General features: G+C 39.4%; 1 protein-coding gene across 1 annotated transcript in view; it reads right to left on the reverse strand.

Annotated features, from left to right (window-relative positions):
- Nucleotides 1–23898, reverse strand: part of FOXP1 (forkhead box P1) — a 283446-nt gene that overhangs the window by 246771 nt on the left and 12777 nt on the right. The window contains 2 exon segments of the mRNA XM_042781677.1: nucleotides 10220–10273; nucleotides 10275–10298. Of these exon segments, the coding sequence (XP_042637611.1) occupies nucleotides 10220–10273; nucleotides 10275–10298 (78 nt within the window).

Below are 23898 nucleotides of genomic sequence, written 5' to 3' on the forward strand. Positions count from 1 at the left end.
ACAGGGAAGAGGTAACTATTGGCAGGAAGTAAGAGGGGAGATGTTGTATTGTGGTAAATTGTGGTCAATGTCATGAGACAAAGTGTATGTGAACTGCTGTATGGAAAGTGTATTTGCTCTCTAAATTTTCACCCAAATCACAATTAAAAAAAAAAAATCTATAGCCTTGGAAAACCTATTGGGCAGTTCTACTCTATCCTACAGGGTTACTATGAGTCAGAATCAATTTGATGGCAGTGGGGTTTTTTGGTATCTCAAATACAAAGACTCTTAAGGCTTTTAAAAAAACCCCACAAAACTCACTGCCATCGAGTCAATTCCAACTCATAGTAACCCCTCCTTGGGTTTCCAAGGCAGTATCTCTACGGAAGTAGATTCCCCAGTCTTCCTTCTGAGGAGTGGCTGGTGGGTTGAACTGCCAGCCTTAGCAGTCAAATGCCTTAAGCACTACCCCACCGGAGTTCCTCTTAAGGCTTACGAATACACATTGTTAATGGTATGACTTTTTCAATATTGATAGGGTAGTAATTGTTGTTTTGCTTTATTGTTGTAAAAAAAGTTACAAATAACATTCAACACTAAATAGTCAAAGGAAAGAAAACACTTAGTTTCAAGTTCATAGTTCACAGTCTTTTTCCTCCTTAGTTTCTTAATTCCCTTCTTCACAGTCTCTTCTGAAACTCTTTAAAAAAGAGCTGAAAGGAACTACAAAGAAGGCAGGCAGGGAGAAGGCACACAGCAGCTATTTTAGGAAGCCCAGGATGTGAAGTCCCTGGGTGGTACAAATGGTTATCATGCTCCGCTAACCAAAAGGTGGGAGGGTTGAATCCACCGAAAGGAGCCTCAGAAGAAAGATCTGGCAATCTACTTCTGAAAAATCAGCTATTGAAAACCCTGTGGATGGGCCATGAGTCAGAATCAACTCCAAGGCAACCGGTTTCACTTAGGAAATAATGCAATTTCCAACCTATACATTGCTCTTTACCAATGGAAGAAGAATTCAAAAGGCTTCCCATAGAACATGGTGTCTGTCTGCCTGCCTATTTGTATTTATCCATTAATTTATTTACTTTATCCTGGTTTGGGTGAAACTTTACAAAGCAAATTAGTTTTCTTTTCAACAATTTATATACATTGTTTCATAACACCACAGTATCTCTTTAGCCACACATTCTAATCAGTTATAGTCCCGGGATATGAGAACTAGATATGAGAGCCTTGTCCACTTATTTTCTAGCCACAGGGTACTTAAGTTTAGGGTAGATTTCTCCACTTATATTTTTTGCATATAGTAAAATTTTCCTGGTAGACTTTGTAAGTATGGTCATTATTTGAATGCTCTTCCCCACTAAATGATGCATTCATGCAAGAGGAAGTAAGAATCAATCCAGTGTTTTATTTAAAACGTGTTTTCTATTATTATACACACAAACACACACAAAGTCAAAAGTAACAGTTTCCAAGCTAGAGAATTTTGAATATATCCACAATTGGTTTCAATAAAAACGATGAACGTGAATAACAGTTAAATTATTAGATCTGTTTCAAGGATCTTTTTTTTTTTTTTTTCCCAGGCACATCCACCCTATGCCTTTAACAGCCCCTGATACTTCAATGAAAAATTGAGGTGTCAATGATTTGTAGGCTAATTTAATGTTAAATACTTCAAAGGACTGGACAAATAAGTCGGCAGCAAAAATTTTATGAGTTCACTTCCTTCAAGGGAACTTAGAAAGTAGGATTTTATTGCTGTGAATTCTAGTCACCTTTTCTACCCCTCAGCATCTGTTTGAAATATGTAGTCCAAAAAACCAAATTCATTGCCACTGAGTTGATTCCGACTCACAGTGACCCTACAGGACAAAGTAGAACTACTCCATAGGGTTTCCAAAGCTGTCAATCTTTACGGAAGCAAACTGTTTCATCTTTCTCCTGTGGAGTGGCTGGTGAGTTTGAACCAAGGACCCTTTGATTAGCAGCCAAATGCTTTTTAACCACTGTGCCACCAAAGCTCCCTGAAATATGTGGCAGACAATTGTTCTTTGGTTGTGACTCAGGTGGTTGACACACGGGACAAACTACTGTATATAAGCTTTCCCTCCTCCAGCAGTGAAAAATTGTATTAACTCTCTTTCATAGCAAATGTGGCTGCTGCTTAGTGCCCAACCCCCACAGCTTTATCAAGCGATATTTGTGAATTCTGTTGGTCAATTCTTTTGGGGTGACCATGTGGAAATCTGTGTTTCCTCACATTTCAGAAGCAGGAGGAAAAAACAAACCCTTGTGTTCTGTTTAGTTCATCATTCATATGTGTAAAATTCCAAGTTAAATACTAAATATGAGCTTTCTACATAAATATGTCATTCTTGCCACAGAGGCCAGCAAAAACAAACAAGTCCCACGATTTGAAGTAGGAGAATTTTCATAGAAGCCATGTACTTGGCCTGCTTTTAATCAGTTTTTCAAATCTTCTCCCATGACAATAGAAAAATTAGAAAGCAGCCCACAGATACAGCTGAGAAAGGGCTCTCTTTTCTTTGCTATGGCGACTGTGGGAGGATAAAGGGTGAATGTCCGCCCAGCCAAACACGAGTCTGTCTGCAAAATTCCACACTTGAAAGCTCAATCACACTGCATCAGCCCAAACCAGAAAATGAAAAAATGGATAGGTTTGGTTCAAAACTAAAGTTAGCCCATCTCGAATGGTTCTTATTCTATGGAAGGACAGGAAATACATATGAATGCTACCTGTAAAATTAAAATGCTGATTTTAAAATAATGAAAGTTGACTTTGGAGTCAATGACTCCAAAGCAAAACCAAAGACACTCTGCTAGAAACTGTGAATGGCATTAGAAGAGTAACTACCTAACATTAATCCCAAAGACTAACATATATACATCTAAAGTCTATCCACAAACTAAGAAAGAATCTTTTCACCAAAATCTTTTAGCTAACACTTTATGGACCTGTTTTGTATTTTTTCATAAGAACTCTACTGACCATTTCTTTCTTTAAATGAATAAAGCTCCCTTCAGTTGGAACCTAAGATATTCTTTATCATATAACAAATACCAAATTTCCTTTGAACTGTAAACTCACAGCCCTCCCACCCCCTGGTCCCATTACACTTGAAATTATTTGCCTCCAAAATTAAAAAGTAAAGGAAAAAGTGAGTGGTTGAGAGGCCTAGAGTAACAACTGTTTTTCTTCCTTAAACCAATATACATAGCTTTTCCCTAGTTGCCCCAAAATGCAGATTCTTCAAGGAACATTTCAGACATTTAAACGGAAAGTGAACTCCCATGAATTTTGGCAAAAATAATGGAAACAAGGACTGAAACAAAAATATCCAATAAAACACTTTCTCTTTCCTGAAAGAGATGGAAAGGAAATAAAACACACCCTGAAAAGAAAATGATTTTATAAAACGTTACTAGGAATAGCTTTCATCAAATTGAAAGGGAACACCATGATTTTTTTTGTACAAAATCAAGACCTGTTTCCCAGAATGACTTCTCTAAAATCATCAGCACCTCAGAATTTTTTTTTTGTTGTTGTTCAGAGAACGTTAAACTCATTTAACCTCTTTATATTCAAAAAATTAAGAAAGGAGGCTGTTTCTGCCAAAAGGCATTTTTAATCGTTTCAAATAAAAAATAAGTAAGTCACAAAGGACTAACCAGACATTTCAAAAGTGGTAATAACTTTTTCTTAAGTGTGAGAATTAGCTTCCCTATATAAAAATTCCCATTGAAATGTTTGTTTCAACTGATGTATGCCTTCTACAGGAGAAATTTCTTCAGAGACAGAAATCTCCTGAGTTCATGACTAGTTCTAATCCCCACCACCTTGCCTTAAATTAGCCATGTGGTCCATGTGGGCAAACTATGGGAGAGGAAGGGTTGGGTCTTGAATTAAGCCAAACAAAACAGAAAATAAACTGGGCTAGAATGGTCTAGACATCTCCCCCCAACCCCAAGGCACTCAAGACAACCAGAAGGCCACGTGGAACACCATGAACAACTCACAGGTTTGTGGAGAATTTACAGTTGAGGTGGGCTACCAGCCTCTATTCATCACTGGTCCAGGATACAGCATGAGAAGCCACATTATCTTAGTAACTGTATATAGAGGGTGGTAACAGAAGCACGGTGTTCAGGCAAATGATCTCAGTCATCTACCTCTTCACTGCATGAAAACAGAAGACTAGACAAGTTGCTGGACATTAACAAAACAATTAAGTTTCCCTAATGATGGTTAAGGAGCTCTGGTAGCATAGTGGCTAAGACACTTGCCTGCTAACCAGACAGCTGGCAGTTCAAACCCACCAGCCACTCCTTGGAAGGAAGGCTGGGCAATCCTACTTCCGTAGTGATACTGCCTCGGAAACCCAAGGAGGGGTCGCTATGAGTTGGGGCCAACTCAACGGCACACAACAACAACAACAATGATGGTTAAGGAGCTCTGGTAGTGTAGTGCCTAAGGCATTTGACTACTAACCAAAGACTGGTGGTTCAAACCCACCAGCCACTCCTCAGAAGGAAGGTTGGGCAATCTACTTCTGTAGTAATACCACCTTGGAAATCCAAGGAGGGGTCACTATGAGTCGGGTCTGACTCAACAGCATATAATAATAACAATAAAAAGATGGTTATAGAACTACCCAAATTCCAGAGATCAAAAGAATCTCAAGAGAAGTCTTAATTTGAATAGACAGGTTGAGGGCCTAATACTTAGCCCCTCATTTACTTATTTACCACATACTGTGTAGTATGTACAAGGCTGTCTTGTGAATACCAGGGGTACAGATACAGGAATACAAGGCAGTCCTTCCCTTCAGGGGACTTACACTTGTATGGTAGGAGGAGACAAGATCAGGAGAAGCAGGATAGTGACACTTCATTAAAGGACAATCAAGACACCGTGAATAACGTGACACCTGGTGACCTGTTAGCGTACCATCTCCCAAAGACTCACAGAGTTCTGTTCTTTAAACTTTTCTTGAACTCCCTGTGTAATTAAACTCCAAATTTGGTAACCTGATCTAATTTTGAAAGGCACTCCCTGGGAATTTAGTAAAAGTTTAAACAACTTGTTTACATGTGTTTGGCCCATCTGTTTAAACACAAAGTTTATTTTAATAGGAGCAAATCTTGGGTGCAAGATCCCTTTGTGCTTGAGACCACTACTGACCTCTTATCCAGCTCTGTTTCCCTAATCTGCATTCTAAATCTCCTCTGTAAATAAAACTCAAATAACAACTTTTGATGACAAATGTTGAACACCTCCAAGAACCCCACTTTTAGAACTAAGGAGCATTCTAAACATACAGAAAATATTCTTCTTTAGGTGGTTCTTTTCTCCAGAACCACACACAAAGAATTTTCTTTTCTGTGTGTGTGTGTATTTGTGTGTGTGTGTATGTGTTCCTGACTATCATTCTGAAATGTGTGCATTCCCATCATGCCCTGGTGTTTTCCAGCCCCATGATGCCCTCACTTTTGATTGTGGAGATGATGTTGAAGTGCACAGGGTATTTACTGATCCGGTTATCTTGTTCTGTGACAGGCAGAATCAATCAATCAAGAGGCCGGCTTTACGCTTACATATTCCAGGCACATCTCCGCACTTCAGGATACGAGATCACAGTGTTATCCAGCCAAATTTGATCAACAAATGCAGTTCCCTTGTGCCACAGCAATCTCAGATGAAGATGTTATTATGTGGAACTGAGCAAAGTGATAAAGACAGTACAGCAGAGCTCGGAAAAGCCCGGCTGGACCTTACTGACAGCTTTTATATACCAAGGCGGCGATGTCCCCTTCTTCCAGGATTATAAAAGTTCCCTTGATTTGAAGAAAATCATGCCATACATACACAGGTGACCCCAAGCACTGCATTTCCCCATCTAACACTAGAATCCTCAAGGAAGAAAGCAGCAGACAAAATCCTGTAATAAGAGGCCAATGTTTAAAGGAGAAGAGCACACCTATGTGAATTTTCTTAAAGCTCTTCTGATAGTCTGTATTATCTTATTATTACAAATTGGCATAAGCTACTGTCTGAAAGAAAAATATTTTTGTGCTTTGATCAGTGTTATAAATAATTTCATTAATATCGCAGCTATGACATTACATGTAAGGTGGTGTCAATATTTTAAGTGGATCTCAAAAAAAACATCTTCACGACTCTCTTATTGTGCCAATAGCTTTTACTTCGTTATTGCCCTGCAGTTATTTTACATTATTTAATCCCAAATCTCATCTTTTGGATTCTACCTTCTTTTTGCATTTTAAATCTTTAATGGGAGCCTTTGGCGGTCCATGGGTACAATGATTAGATATCTGCAGAGAGAAATTGAAAAATTAATCATCGTTTCCATTTTATATTTTTGTACTACCAAAAATTACTTACTCGTAGAGCTAACTTCTACACTCTTGCAATATGTTCCTTAACAGTACAAATGCTGAGAATGGTTTCAGATAAAGCATGTCCAAACTGAGCCAGTAAACAGCCTTAAGTTATTCTTTGAGATTTGTATTCTACTTTCTCATCCAAATTTCATTTTGAATCATTTTAATCAAAATGCATTTATTGGCAGAGGTTATGGTACATGCGGCCTAAAAACGAGGGCAAGGGTACCCCAAGCTAATCACAGTAATGATGTTAAAATTGTTTATTATCCTTCTATGAATTTTCCTACTGAAATTACAACATTTCACAACTCAATGCAAAATGTGAAACACTATGCACATGTAGTTTATTACAGAAACTGATCTATGCATTAATCTGACCTTCGTCTAAATACCTCCTTAACCACAAGGAACACCAAAAATAAAAAAAAGCCATAAAGTAAGCTATCGCATCGCAAGTACCATCAAACTGCTAAATCTATTAACTTTGTTTTCTCTTTTCACTATTATTAAACTGGAAAGAAAAATTCAACTGGAAAATTGTGCCTTTTCGGTTCCCTTGTCATCATGTAATAAGTATGAGAAATATATGTGCAATGGCCAAATGGCCGGTAGACAAAACACCCACTCTAAGTGACGTACTGTTTTCCATACCACTCAGACAAAATCAAAACAACAGAACTGCTGCAAACAAAAACAAAATAACATTTCCCATCAGCATTCCAGACAGAGAAAATTTACAGGAAAAGAAGCTGGGAAAAGAACCAGAATGAAATAACTGCTCATACCTCCACTCTCACTAGAGCCATTTCTGCAGACAAACAGCACTTACTTGAACACTGAAATGTTTAACAATTGATAAAATGTTTGCCAGTGTTGGAAAACTTTTTTTTTTTTCTTTTTTAGGCAAACATTTGCACTGTTTAAAGGGATGAAGTACTTCTACAGAACCGAGGGGGCCTACTTTAAAAAATTTTTTTACACAGGGGGTGACTTAAGATAAGGAAAGAAACTTAGATTGTAGACGTATACAGATGCAAATTTGTAATTTAATTAATTCTCCTTTCCCTGAGAAAGACAGAACTGTTTGCTGGTACTGCCAAGACAGCATGGCAGGGGAGTGTAACACTCACTTGAAAAAGTGAAGATGATCGTCTTTTATAGCTGAGTCATATTTATGTAACTTTATAAAGGTGCCAGCTCCCTGAAAGTTACCAGATTAGGATTTACCCCAGACTGCTGTTGTTGTTGTTAATTGCCCTTGAGTTGATTCGTACTGGCGGAGAACCCACGTGTGCACAGAACTGCTCCATAGGGCTTTCAACGCTGTGACCTTTTGCAAGTAGATCGCTAGGCTTTTCTTCTGAGGCACCTCTGGGTGGATTTGAACCACTAAACTTCCAGGTAGTAGTAGAGAACTTAACCATTCATACCACCCAGAGACTCCTCGGCCCAGATACCTGCTCATAAATTGAGGCAGAGCCGTGACTATCAACAGCTGTATTTGGCTATTTCATCGAGTCTGTTTAAAGTGCCTGCATCACAGTGGAGTCTTGTCAGCTGCACTCTTGCTAACACAATTCCTGTGTTTTGCCTGGCAGTAAATGGACGCCTCTGCCCTAGCGTCATCTAAACAACTCCGTTAACATTTGCCCCCAAGCATCTCTCTCTTTGTCCAGTCCCTGTCTTCTAACAGATGTCATCCAAGCCTAATCAAGCATAAAATGGTCATAAATATTTCTTTCTGGTAGATTTCACATTCGCATTTCATGCAGGGACATGATATTTTTCTGCTACCTCCAGGGAGAGCCTAATGCAAAAACCAGTTACTTACATTCTAGCCTCATGTTCCCCTAGTAAAATGCAGAACGTGTTCTCAGTTCAAAGGCATAAAAAGGAGTAAGACTTTATCTTCCGCCTTTTGTTTAACTGCACCTTCTTCTTTCTCTTCTCCCTCCGCCCAATATACATCTTCATTTTACCGTTTACACTTATGTATTACAAATGCTCCTTTGTGCACTCAAAAATATAAAACAAGATCTCAAATGAGACATCTACTGTATTTTAGGAACTTTAGGTTTTCAATGTTAAGACTCCTTAGTTACTGGCAAAAAGAGATTTTCTTCCTCAAATAATTCAAATATCAAGCTATTTAAAGGGTGGATGAAATAAGAAGAGGGCTCTTCTATTTTGGTTCATTTCATGTACAATTTTGTAACCCCCTTCATTGTATTTAGTTAAAACAATGGGATGACTCCAATGTACAAATTTAAGGTTCATGCGAATTTAACAGTTGAAAGAAAGAAAAGATAATCATGAGATAGGACCTGTTTTCAATACTTAAAGTTTGATCAGGCAGGGGAAGCTACTCCAGATAATTAATTCTGCCTCCTTAATGAGAGAAGAATTGGTAATCAGCACAATCGTATTTATCTTCAGCAAACTTAGTAAATAATGAGTCTTAATCTAAAATAAAACTCCCCTAATAATACTTTCGAGGCCATATGTCTGTGTTTCGCTTTCCTACTCCTTTTGTCAAAACAAAAATCTTATACTGCTATTTAAAGTGAACTGCAAAACACTTAGTGATATGTATCACAACAGTGACGCTCCCCCCACACCCCTCACTCCACTGAGCCTAATATTTGATCACTGCTAGTCAAATCAAGCTTTCAGGCAAATAATCTCCATTTTTAAAGTTAATGAGATATGGTCATGTCGACAACAGCTTGCCGAAACTTTTAATTTTAATTCCTGCAGGCTGTGCTGGCCTCTTTTACAGCAACTACTGTATGAATGAGTCCAATTTGCCAACATGGCTTATGTAGACAAGTGCACACTAATTAAAAATACCCACTGGTATCATAATTTAAATACCATGAAAATAAACTGTGAACGTCGCTCTGATCCAGTCTCGTGGCATTCCTTGGAGTGTGCTTCCTTTGACTATAGGATGTTTTATTGCTCACGTATTCTTAGCTGAAAACCATTTTGCATCTTTGAGGAATTTGGGATTTTGAGGTAATTATACAATTTGTGTTAATATTTGTTTCACATAAGCTGTTAAGCAGGCCTCCCAGAACGACCACTAATTGAGAACACCATATTACTGAAGCAAGTGGCAAATTTATATTCTTGAATTAGAGTCCATCTACAACTTCCTTCCACGGTGCCTTCCCTTTTCTCTCTGAGCTTAAGCCACTGTGTATTCAAAACTACAAGGTTGTTTCTGTCATTCTTCTCTTCTTTTCTTCTTCTTTGTTTTTAAGTTGTCATTCTTCTTATACTGATATTATTTAACTGGAAGACAGGGCACGTTTCTTCACCTGAACTGAACCCTTACATGTTCTTATAACTTCTTTTCATCTATATGTCTACATAGATCCACACACACAACACACACACACACACACACACACACACACACACTTTTTTAAATTTAAATAGTTTTTGGCAAGGGAATTCCCAAGTCTGCCTTTGCTGGGATAAAAGCACATTTCATACAGGGTAAAAAAAAAGTTGGCACCATGAGGGTTAAAGCTATTTGATGGGTTAAATATGCAATTACCGCTGACTAAAACCAAAGAGACATATAGATAAATAGAAGAAATGAAGTCCCCAGGTTCCCTTCAGAAGCCTTCATCACATTACTACCAGACAGAAACTCTTTAAGTACCATTTTCAGATGTTAAATCATTGTTCGCGCTGCACATATTCTCGCTACTCCTGGGGGAACAATATCTGAAGACAGCGTGCTAACAAATGCAATCCCGTAAACAGGCATTTTTCCTCTTGTTGTTAGTACCTTTGTATTCTCGCTCCCGGCTCTGTCATCCATGCCTTCTCTCTGCTTTGAAGTTAAAGTACTGAATGAGCGGTGTCATCTATTATCCAGAGTGTGCATGTAGATTATAAATAAGAAATAAAAGTGACTTTCAGTACACACTGCTTTTGCATTAGCAAGTTGCCTTCTCTCTTACCTCCTTCTGTCCTTCATACCTTACCACCAACAATCTATTAGAAGTCGGAATTTCAGGGTTTCTTTTGGAGGTAGATAGAAGCTGCAAAATGTATATGCAGAGACATGAAAAGTTGTATTGCCACAAACAACGTGGGGGCTGGGGCCTGGAAATCTGAATCCGCTTTTCTTCCTCTTTAACCCTTATTTTACAGATGTCCTTCAGGACAAGTGTCTGGTGATAGGACCCTGCTCCTCATTTACATTTTTCTGTTGACAAACAGAGTCCATGAATATTAATTATTCTGAAGTTTATTTGCAGAAAAGGCACTTTCTAATCCTTATCAATTATTTATTGAAAATCTCCCCCATCTAATAATCTCATTAACATTATTATACTAAGGCCAACGGCAAATATTCCTTGGATAAGTAACAACTTGACCTGTTATTCTTCCTGCCAAATCTCATGCAGTCCTCCTTTGCTGAACCATGGACAGCCTTGCTTTTGTTTTCAGAAAGTCATGGGTTAGTCCACTATTTCTTTTTTTTTTTAATAAAATAAAATTCACATGCTTATGCATTATGCTTTAAAAATGAAAGTTGCTGATACAGTAACTGAAGAAAAAAAATAAGAATATACAAATAAAAGTCATGGGAAAATGTATGTATGTCCTTTTTATTGTCCTGCTGGCTATGTGCAGAATTACTAAATGGAAACTCCAGGGACCACAGTCCACAGTCACAGAGCGGAAGTGGCCCCAGGAACCCATCAGATTTGGGAACATGTGAGGGCTTTAAAAGGAGCCCTGGTGGCAGAGTGGTTAAAATGCTCAGCTATGAATCAAAGCATTTCAAACCCACTAGCCTCTCTACCACTCCACCACCACCCCGGGAAAAAGACAATGCAGTCTGCTTCTGTAAAGATTTACAGCCTTGGAAACCCTATGGGGCAGTTCTATTCTGTCCTACAGGGTCACTATGAGACAAAATCGAGTCAATAACAATTTTTTTTGTTGTTGTTTTTTGAGAGGGTTTGAAAGAGTGATATGCAAACTAAGACAACATCTCAATAATGGTGACACCCTACACCTTTATATAGCGTTTCACTGCTTACCAAGCATTTGGACGTGTAATGCCTCATTTGCTTCCTCTAAAACTCCCGAGTTGTGTAAGCAAGTAATTATTAACTTTATTTTAAAGATAAAGAAAACTGAGGCTAAGTGACTGGGTAAGGTCACAGAGTTAGAAGGCAGCAGCTTGGACTCAATTCTAGGCTTGTTCACCCCATGTCTTGCATCCCACTTTGCTGAGCTGGTCCTGTGTTCAAAAGGAGAAACTCCTTCCTTCTTTTATCTTGATTCACTGCTGGTCTTTTTCAGGACATTCTCGCTTGGACCTCCATTTTTCACAAGGTGACAGTGCATACTGATTTGCTTGGTACCATGCTTTCCAAGAATCACTGAAAAACCTAATACCTAAAACAGCCCGAGTTCTTGTTTAATCAGGAACTAATGAGAGGAGAAACAGCATGCAATTTCAGAGGCAAAAGAACCTTAGACAGAACGATGTAGCTTCCAGAGGCTTAGAGTTAGTGACTTGTTTCAAATCACAAGATGAATTAGAGCAGGAAAACTCAAACCCAGGCAGGCTAATCCCCACACATCAATGTTCCTGGATCATATTTGCAGGGACCTAGCATTTTACAGGGAGCTCTGGTAGCACAGTGGCTAAGACACTTGCCTGCTAACCAGACGGCTGGCGGTTCAAACCCACCAGCCACTCCTCGGAAGGAAGGTTGGGCAATCCTACTTCCGTAGTGATACTGCCTCGGAAACCCAAGGAGGGGTCGCTATGAGTCGGGGCCGACTCGACGGCACATAACAACAACAACAACAACAAGCATTTTACAAGGAGTCCTCCAGTGATGTGAATGGTAATTGCGCCTGGGTGCTAACCGAAAGACTGGTGGTTTGAGTCTACCCAGTGGTACCCTGGAAGAAAGGCTTAGTGATCTACTTCTGAAAAAATCAGCCACTGACAACTCTGTGGAGCACAGTTCTCTGACACACACGCTTAGTCGGAGTCGACTCAACAGCAACTGGTCTGGTTTTGGTTTTTGGCTGCATTTCTCAAGCTTGTGAGACAACTTTTTTTTGTTGTTTAGGTCCAGGGGTCAGATATTTTTTTCTACCACAGAAGGGGTTTCTCATATATTGCTTAAGGACATGAGTCAATATCCTTAAAACTTTCCGAAAAACTGTCTGATAAGGATTAAGCAGCCAGGAAACATTTTAGCTTCATTCTCTCTCAACCCCAAAGTCTCCATCCTCTCTTCTCTTCACCATCGCTATCCAACCAACCTGACTTCACTGACAAAGTTTCTAGACTGGAACTGCCTCAAGAAAGGGGCGGGGGGGGAGGGGAGACTTTTGTCTTTTCTTGGTTCTTACCCTGTACAAAACTATACAATACATACAAGAGAAGAAAAAGAAGATCTGGTCCAAAATTAAGATGCTGCAAATTCTGCTTGGAAATCCAGTGAAAGGCAATTTCAAAATGGGAAGAGGAGAAGGCTAACAGACCAGATCGTGCAGACTATGAAAGTCTAGGAAGGAATTACGGAGGTTACCTCTGGCACGTCTGATAACAATGAGACATGGAGATGAGGGTTTAAGTCATCTCACAAGGGACTGCTAGCAGTTCTGGGAAGTCTCGCTTTTTTCCCAAGAACACTCAAGAAAATGTGGGCTTGCAATCACCAGGATAACCACAGTGCGTAACACTTTAAGAAACTGGAATTGGGAAACAAACCATGGTGGGAAGGATGAAGCTAAGAAGAATTCTTTGGGAAGAAAAAAGAAAATGAATAAATAAAAAGTAATTAATCTTAAGGTACGGCAGAGGTACTTTATCACCTGCTGTTCAGAAACAATTTCTTTGAACTATCACCATGCATACTCTAGGACAGGGATCAGCCAACTCCTGCCTGAAGAGCCTAATGCAGCCTGCTATTTTTGTAAATAAAGTTTTATTGCAACACAACCATGCCCACATGTATGTACTGTCTGAAGCTGCTTTCACTCAAAGTATTTGTGACAAAGACAGTAAAGCCTACAAAGTAAAAAATATTTACTATCTGGTACTTTACAGAAAAAAGGTGGCTGATATCTGCTTTAGAAAGAATATGTTGTTGCTGTTGTTAACTGCTGGAGAACTGGCCTACAACACATGGTGATCCCGTGCACAATGGAATAAAATGCTGCTGGGTCCTGCTCCATCCCCATGATCTCCTGAAGCACTAGAAGCCACAGGGTTTTCACTGGTTGATCTGTGGAAGCAGATGCCCTGTCCTTTCTTCACAGTCCACCTTCATCTGGAAGCTCTGATGAAACCTGTTGAGCAAAGTCCACCGAAACCAAACCCACTGCCACCGAGTCGATGTCAACCCATAATGACCCTATTTAAAGAAAAAGAAAAAAAGCCAAACCCACTGCCATAGAGTCATATCTGACTCACAGGGACCCCTCGTTGGGTTTCTGAGTCAGTATCACTACAGAAGTAGGTCGCCCAACCTTCCTTCCAAGGAGTGGCTGGTGTTTGAACCACCAGGTTTCCAAGAAAACAAACTCACTGCCGTCCAGTCGGATTTGACTCATAGGGACCCCTCCTTGGGCTTCTGAGGCAGCATCAGTATGGAAGTAGATTGTCCCACTTTGCTTCCGAGGAGTGGCTGGTGGATTTGAACCACCAGACTTCTGGTTACCAGTCAAATGCCTTAGGCACTATGCTACCAGAGCTCCTAATGACCCTATAGGAATGAATGAAAGTGCTGTAAATCGCCTCATCTTTCTCCTGAGGAATGGCTGGTGGGTTCAAATCGCTGACCTTTTGGTTAGCAGCTGCATGCTTTAATCAACACAATCACTCCCCAATAACTGATGAAAAAAATTCTAAAAACAGGTGTAAATGTGCACACATTGTCACACAGACATACCCTATGCACTAAATGTTGTTCTTAATGATGTTGGTAATCAGAGGAATGAAGTTTCTGATCTCATCTATCCTGACAGATCCTGGAAGGGTCCCCATCATGCCCCCAAAAGATTATTTCTAAACACATGAGAGTCTTCCATGCAAAAGTAAATAAAAAGATAAAGCTTTTATTTTGTCTGAGGTTAGTTTCTTCATCCATAAAATGTGAGGCTGGATGAGACCATCTAAGGAATTCTCAAAATTCTATGACTCTACAGAGCAAGAGAAAGGAGGAAAATGAGTGCCTGCATGCGCGAGCGCATGCAAGTGCACACACACACACACACACACACCTACCTATATACTTGGGAAATCAAGAGAGAAGGAGAATTGCGGACACAGCAAACTACAGGTGCAATCAAGTTGGAATAGATAAACGTATGTTAAAGGGACAAACTGAAGTTACTTCTATCATCCCTATAGGGGGTGTGACTGTAAAGGAGTTTCCACACCAATAACTAGGGTGAAAGGAGACACTCTATCTAAACATAACAAAGACCTCTTAGGAGAGACCTTTAAGGTTCAAGGAAACCTTCTGGAAAGGACTTGTGAGCTACAAAGAGAAGTGGGACCTACTTTGGACTTTCAAAGTCCCTTGAGGCTCAAACTCTGAAGTCATCCAGAAATGTACATTGAGTTCAACTAGTATTAGAAATCCAAATAGCTGGATTTTCTACTTCAGCCCTCCACATGTATCTCTTTTCTGCAGTAACAACACAGATGTGGCCATGGCTGACACCTTTGAGGAACCAAAGTCTCCTTGTCTGTCAAGCAGAAACCCAAACTGGGAATTTTTTAAATTACAACTTTTCCTCAAATGAAATTGCTTTTTAGCCAGTGTTTTTGACAAAAGCAGACCTGGCAGTCTGTTTGTAATGGTGAGAGAGATAAAGACAGTCCAACAGTGACCCTCTGCAGCCTGGTATTTGGGCTCTTGTGCTGTTTCAGAACAGTGACCAACTAACATGTTAGCCAGTTTAATAGTTAAGGAAGGACTCCATGTAATCAGCAGACTTCGCAAAACAAGCCATGGCAGTTAAAGACTATTTCCCAAACAGGAAATAAACGTATCCTTGTGCTTCTAGGGGAATGTACATAGTTTGACTTACAGGTTATGAATCTTTAAAATTCCTACCTAAGTTCTACCAGACATCCTTAGTGAGCACTATCTTTTATTTACTGTGCTAAGCAATTCTTCTTTGTTGACTGTAGAGGTGTTGCAGGTGAGCAAGACAGGTGAGCCACAAAAATGTCACAACAAAAAAAATTGTACTCAGTGAGCAAAGGACATTTTGTAAACACACTTCATTGCTCTTTAAAGCAAAATAAGATACTCTTCCCAGATATGAAGACAATGAAAATACCTGTGGCAACTTCAAAAGGATGAACTCATTAATCAGGGAAACTGGGTGAATAATTTCCCTAAGTAACACAAGGTACCAGAAATATTTTACCCAAATACATTTTTGTTGGTTGGGAAAAAGGTTCAAGTCTGTTACATAATACTAAGAAAACACAGAAGGTATTTCCCTAGTTCTGTCAGTGTATGACAGCTGTTTGGGGCACCTGGAGAAAGTTTCTTCTGGTTCCATGGACCCAAACACTAGAGCAATAAAGGGGAACTTGTCAAACCCAATATGACTGCTTTCAGGTTGTCTATAAAATATCTATTTCAACCACCACTCCAAGCAGCTTATTAAATGCAGCCTTATGAATACACCCAGATTCCCCATTTCTTGAAAGCCAACACTTCTATCTTCCTGACTAGTTCAGGAGGCAGCAATCAAAAGAAAACTTTTCTGACTCTGAAGTTGGGTTTGCGCCCTAGCATAGTGCCTAAGGCACTTGACTGCTAACCAGAAGGCTGGTGGTTCAAACCCACCAGCCACTCCTTGGAAGGAAGGTTGGGCAATCTACTTCCATAGTGATACTGCCTCAGAAACCCAAGGAGGGCTCGCTATGAGTTGGGTCCGACTCGATGGCACATAACAACAACAACAACAACAGCTCTGGCTTCACTGTCTGCAGTGCATTTTCAACTCCATCCACCAGCCACACTGACAAATTTCTGTCATTTCTGGAATAAAACAAAAGGCCTTCTGATTAAAGTGTTTTAGAAACAGAAGAAATGAAGCTAATTTTTGTCTGAGTGTGCCAGGGGTGCCTTTCCATTTGAAGGATGCAGGACAAGGACAACAGGTGTGAAACAGGAAGCTCCCTTTGAAAGGAGAAGAAGCAAATCCAGGCTGCAAGGCACAATTGCTTCAGAGCAAATCTGGGTGCATTTGCTAAAAATAAGGGCTTCATCTGAAAATAGGAAAGAGTGGAAACAGAAAGGGCTGTGGGAATATTTGGTATTTTCATTCTGGACTCAGCAAGAAAACAAGGATTGAAATGGAGGCGTTCTGAATGAGAAAATATTTTAGGATACTCACCATGGGAAAGGAAGGTAAATGAAATAGAAGGAATCCCTGGGGAATGAAGTGATCACTACCACAATACTCACAGAGAAAAAGGTTTAAAGAGCTCAGGTTCTGGAGTTGGGCAGATGTAGTTAAAATCTGGGTGTGTCTACTGACAAGCTGTGTGATTTTATAAGCCGGTGAAGTTATAAAATGATGTGAGGCTCAGTTTCTACCCCTGCAGAATGGGAATGTAAGAACACTTATCCCATCAGTACTTGTGCGAATGCATTGTACTAATTCCTGTAGAGTACGGAGAACATAGTCTGGGTGACAGAGAGCATTCAATAAACTTTGCTATGGCTATTACTACTACCACTGATGTTAGTAATTCCAAACCTTATATAAAAGTCTGTGTCGACAGGGATGTTCAGGATTTTGGGGCGGGGGGTGGGGAGAAGGAAGAAATGTATTAATTTACTGAAAATGGGGTGAATGATCTATCATCACACAATGTTGATATTTTCCTTCTAAAAATAATGTTCAAGAATTGTGTCTAAACACTGGATTATCAGGCAAAACTGGATGTGGTGATAGTGGTGACGTGAAGGACAGGTTAGGAATACAGTATTAATTAGGCCCAAAATTATGACATTTGAAGCTAAGAACACAAATTTCTCCTTTAAACAAACACATACACAAACAAACCCCCACAAAATATTAATAAAATTGAAAAATGTTATTACTTTCTAAGAAAATTAACCCTAACCATTCTTACTGATTGATAAACATCATGACTGACAGATAAACAAGTTATTTCATCTATAAAGTTCTAAAATAGGAGTATGTGAAAATATTATGAAAATATGCACACATATATATAAATAAAAGGCTAATAAATAAGAACATGCCCCTCATCACCAACAGTTGGTACCACTGTAAGGCAGACTTATAGACAATATAGTTTCTCTCTTCTCTGCTTTCAATTTCTGCATCTTCTTAGTTTTTCTGCTACCAATATGTAATTAACTGTGTAGTAGAAAATTCAAAATTATTTGATCAATTTTCCATTGAAAACATCTGAATTACACCAGGCCTTACCTAAGAGCCAACACCTGGGCATTTCACTTTAAGTTTTGGCAAATGGGGTATTTTGCAGGTACTAGTAAATGCCTTCTGTGTACCCTTTCTGGCACATTCAGCAACCCTTCCCTAATTGTGCCATAGTCTCTCTGCCAATATTTTGCGGGAGTCTCACAAAATGCACCTATTCCTAGTTATACTCACAAATTGGAAGGCCTTCTAAAATGCTGGCTTAAAAACAAAACAAGAAAAAAAAACTTTTCTTTTTCCGTTCTTAAGTCTTTTCAGCCTTCCTAAAATCAAGATGAGCCACAACCAGCAAAGATCATCTCAGAATGAAACCTACAAAAGGCAACTCACAAGACAACAGCATAGGGAAGTTATTGGTTATGAATAGTATGCAATTATTTGCTGTCCAGGTTCTAGGTATTAATTCCCTGTAAGCATAAAGAGAGGAGAGCAAGGAGCAGGGATACACAGAAATCACTGCCATGTGTAAAAACTAGATGCTAAAAAAAAAAAAATTGCAGGCACAAGAATTTAGCAAGAGAAAAAGACATGCCAATAAAAAAGCTGCTTCTCAAAATTTGGCTGGCAATGTCCTTCCCCTCCCCAATGGATACTCTTAGTAAAGAAAACATGGTAGATATTTTTCTCCCTTGCCTATATTTGATTTCCAATTAAAATTAAATATAAACTAAAAAAGAACTGATAGGAAATACACTGACTTATTTGTAGTGGTAGTGGGATTACGGGTTAAAAAAAAATTAAATATAAACTGAAACACCACCTGGATTTTAGCAAAATCCAATCCCTACTCTCCACCCCTCCGTGTTTTTTTTTTTTTTTTAAAGAAGAACCTGGGCTTACATATACAAACATTTTGCTAAATGACCCGTGGCAAATTGCGTAATGCCAGTAAAAGTTGTGTTTTTTAAGTTATGAGCCCCAAAGATTTTATCTGAAATAAAACCCTGATTCAATTCAGATTCTGGAGGCAAACTGTGTCCTTAACTCTGCCTCTAAATTTAAAACATTTGTGTGTGAGGCCCCTTCAGTAATGCTGCCAGTAGGTATGAAGGAGAAATTCTGTATTTATTAGGATATGTGTTTTCTTTTCTAAAATAGTAAATTGGGGCACTAATTGCCTACAAGAATGGGTTCCCCACAGTCTTCATGGAGAGGTCACTTTCTAAATGCAGAGTTTCACTGTCAGGGATGACTTCCTGTTTATTTTCATTAATCATCTCAATGAAGTAAGACAAAAGAATTCCTAAATCCACTGAGGACAGTTTTCTGTGGAGGTCTCCATCATGAATGTCTACAATGCCTGCCTTAAGGTGACTGGATCTATAAAGTGGATGGGTAGGCAAGAGAATAGAAAGATTTCAAGAAACAACTAGCTTCCCTATTGGCTTCCACCTTGGGTCCTTAAAACTTCAGCTATGGCCTCTTCTGTCCCCAAAAGATGTGAAGTACTTTCTAAAAGGAGTCCCAGGGTGGCATAAACAATTAAGTGCTTAACTACTATCCAAAAGGCTGGCAGTTCAAATCCATCCAGAGGTGTCTTGGGACTTACGCCTGGTGATCTGCTTCCAAAATGTCATTCTTGAAAACCCTATGGAATAGTTCTACTCTGCACACATGAGGTCGACATGAGTCAGAATTGATTTGATGGCAATTACCAACAAATAGGAGTAATGTACAAAGGTGTTTATGTGTATTATTGAAGGTAATTATCATACGAACCACCTCAGGAAGTTATCTGTGTTGCTCCATTTGACAGATGAGAAAAGCAAGGCTCAAAGAGATGGCATAACCTGCCCAACTTTACTTACTCAGTAAATGTTGGAAGTGGAATATTGGCTTCCACCTTGGGTCCTTAAAACTTCAGCTATGGCCTCTTCTGTCCCTCTGTTCTGTTCAAGCCCCTCATCAGTGGGACTTGAAAATGTCTCTAATAAAATATTCCTCCTGCCTTTTCCAGGTACCCATGGCAGTGACATCAGCCTCCAGCTTCAACACGCGCCGGGTAAGTAACTAAGTACGTTTTTGTATGACTGTGAAATACAGTACATGATGATGCTCCCCAGACAGAAAGAAGACACTTGAAATGGGGGAGCAGTGGAGAAAATCAAAAGGAAACTAGTGGTTTTTAAAAGCATATACACTTGGAAGAAATAGCACTGGGTAGCAGACAACTGGTAGCTGAAAATTAAAAGATTTACTGAAGAAAATCTTGTAAGCATAAAATTCCATCCTTTGATTTCTGTGTAAAAAATTAAAAACATGTATCTTGCTCAAGGATTAAGCATTCTCTGCCGTTTCTATGCATCTCAAAGAAGTTTGCAAACCAGGTGAGTGTGAATTACATTAAAAATAACTTTTAATTATAAAGGCAATATATTTTACTGTAGAAATTTTGAAATATATGGAAAAGTGTAAAGTATCCCACTAACAGAGAAAATAATTGATAACATGCTGTTGAAAGCTTTTGTCAAATTTGTTTTTCCACCAATCACACATAATGATAATTTTTAAGCTATTAAATATTCTACAAGAGTGTGATTCTTCTGCAAAACACCGCATAACGTGGATGAACTTGGAGGACATTATGCTGAGTGAAATAAGTCAGTTACAAAAGGACAAATATTGTATTAGTCCGTTATTGTAAAAGTTAAGGAAAGGTTTATATATTGGAGGACATTTTCTTTGTTGGTTACCAGGGGTGGGAGGGAAGGGGAGGGAAGGCTGTTAGATAGATAGAGATAAATATTGATTTGGGTGAAGAGAAGGGCAATGTACCAAATGTGAGTGACCAATATGGCAGCATTGAGGATGAGAAAGACATAGAGAGTTACATGGGCAGTACAGACAACAAATATGAACCCCTTTGCATATACAATACTGAGTTGTCAGTGAAAGCAAACATGGGTATAGGAACGGATAGATGGGTGAACAAGCTAAACAATTAGGTATGTCTAAATGGAGAGTGTATCCAAGATCATATATAGGGTTGGCAGACAATGGGCCTATAAGTTCATGTGAATGATCAGAATTCCCAGGTGTATAGTAGAGCTGACAAGGAGAAAGGTTATGGTCATTACTTGGTCACAGCCAGCTACCCAGAGGGACCGAGTAGTTGATCCTGTGGGCTTGGGACCATAGTTGCACGGGACATCAAGCTCAATTGGCATAACATACTATACAAAACATTGTTCCACCTACTACTTTGGCGAGTAGCGACTGGGACCTTAAAAGCTAGGAAGCTGCCATCTAGATGCAACAACGGGTCTCTCCTTTGTCAAGAAGAAAGAAGAAAACCAAAATTAATGGAAACAATCAGTCCTAGCGACTGGTACACCATCTGATCTGCAACCTATACAATTATGAGACCAGAAGAACTAGATGGTGCCCAGCTACCACTGCCATCCACTTGGAAGGGATGTAGGAGATCCTGCATAAAGAGGGAGAACAATGTGGTACAAAACTCAAAATCGTTTGGAGGCAAAAAAAAAAAAAAAAAGAAGGTGGGGACCAGGTTTGCTGGTCCAATAGAGCCTGGTGGAACCACTGAGACTATGGCCCCTAGTTGCCCTTCAGGTCTGGAATTGAACCCACAACTGTGGTTTCCAGCCAAACAAAGTACAGGCATGTGAGTTAAACATTTACCTCAAGTAGACACACGCCCTGGAGAGAACAATCATGGGAGAAGGAAGGGCTGCTTATGCACAGGGAGATAGCTCAGGGTGCAGAAGAGTATGAAGGGATGGACACTGGGAGGAGGTAACTATGGGGAGGAAGTGGGAGGGGAGCTGCTGCATTGTAAATTTTGGTCAATGACATGAGACAAAGTATATGTGAACTGCTGTATGAAAAGTGAATTTACTCTGTAAATCTTCACCCAAATCCTAAAAAAAAAAAAAGAGTGTGATTCTTAGTGAGTACATAATATTGTATTGATTTATGTGCAATCACTCAACCATTCTTCTCATGTCAATGATTATGAACTTCAAATATTTTCATATTATAAATAACACCACAATGGACATCTTTAGGTGTAAATCTTTCTGCATACATCACATGTAGGTTCTATAGGCTAAATTCCAAGTGATGATGATGAGGATAGTGATGATAAAAACATTAACAACAGCTAATGTTTACAGATCATTTACTATGTGCTACACAACATTGCAGAGCTCTGGTGGTCTGGTGGCATAGTGCCTAAAGCATTTGACTGCTAACCAGAAGGCTGGCAGTTCAAACCCACCAGATACTCCTCGGAAGGAAGACTGAGCAATCTACTTCCACAGTGATACTGCCTTGGAAACTCAAGGAGGGGTCACCATGACTCGGATCCGACTCTTTGGCAGTGGGTTTGGTTTTTTGCTTGGTGGTGCAGCAAGGCATCAGACAGCAGCTCAAACCCACCAGCTGCTCCACAGGAGCAAGATGAGGCAATCTACTTCCCTTTAAGATTTACAGCCTTGGAAACCCTATAGGGGTCACTATGAGTTGGAATCAACTCACTGGCAAGTGGGTTTGTTTTTTGGGTTTGCACAGTATTAAGCATTTTATATTGTAATAACTTTAAATCACCAGTATTCTTCCTACTTGACAAATGTGGAAATTGAGGGGCAACTGACTTACCCACTCCCACCCAAATGATAGGTGGTAGAGCCAAAGAAGCTGGTCCTAGAGTTTATGTTTCTAAACCTCTCTACTAATGGTTCTCCAGGTGCAGCCTTTCTATCACCAGCACAGGATGTGTTAGAAATATAAAAAGCACCCTTCCTCACACCTACAGAATAAAGAACTTTGGGGGTGGGTCTAGCATGCTGTGTTTTAAGAAGCCCTCCAGATGACTGTGGTATACATGGAAGTTTGAAAATCACTAAAAACCAAAAAACCAAACCCACTGCCATTGAATTAATTCCAACTCATAGCAACCCCCATTGGGTTTTCAAGGCTGTAAATCTTTATGGAAGTAGATTGCCTCATCTTCCTCCCACTGAGCAGCTGGTGGGTTTGAACTGCTGACCTGGTTAGCCGCCAAATATCTTACTCACTGTAACACCAGCTCAATGCTAAACAGCCTCTCAGTATAAATGTAATCAAAGGGTATGATTGTTTTAAGCTCCTTGATACCCAATGCCAAACTGCTTCCAGAATGGGTTGAACAAATTTATACTCCCATTGGCAACAGAGGAGAGTGACAGTGCTGTATCACTTATTATAACCTTTGCTGAATTAGTCAAAGACCTTCTAACCAGTTTACAGGTTTCTTTAATCAGATGAGTTCCAGTGTGGAAACCTGGTGTTTGCATTTGAATAGGAGGAAAATGGCTCTCAGAACCTGTACAGACTGCATTATATGGCCTTACTTTCCAGAACTTCCTACAGAGCAGGAATTTATACTACTGCACTTAAAATCTGGGAATGAGTTCTAGGGAAACATTGGTAAGCATTTAGAGTTCAAGGAGGAAACCATTTCCAGGTTAAAGACAGGTACATAATACATTTAACATTAATTAAGCATAGAAAAAATCTAAGAACATTCGTCAGAACATTGCTAGCAAACAACATACAAAAGCATGGACTATTAATTATTTTTATTGGGAGCTAGGACCATAGGTCTGTGAATGTGTATTTGCAAAAGCACACAACATATACACACATGTCTTTCAGAGCAAAAGATGCTTGGATTTATCAGATTCACAAAGGAGGGACCATGAGCTTGCAAAATAAAAGATATGCCAGAGAAAACCACCCACCATGGAAGACTAAACTAATTTTCACTACTTGTGACATAAAATGATATGCCATCTGATAACAAACTTAAAATCAGGCTCAAATAAGCAAAAAAAAAAAAGGCTAAAAGGGAGACAATACAAGTCCCATGCCATCTCCTATGGAAATGCTGTCAGTTTATAAATAACTGAACTGAGCAAATGTCTTCAAATTTTACAATTTTTCTAAATTAGCCATTTATGGTTTCAGTGTTCTAGC

Source organism: Orycteropus afer, unplaced genomic scaffold, assembly GCF_000298275.1.
Source record: "Orycteropus afer afer isolate SDZICR_OR568_19922 unplaced genomic scaffold, OryAfe1.0 scaffold00149, whole genome shotgun sequence".
Lineage (NCBI taxonomy): Eukaryota > Metazoa > Chordata > Mammalia > Tubulidentata > Orycteropodidae > Orycteropus > Orycteropus afer.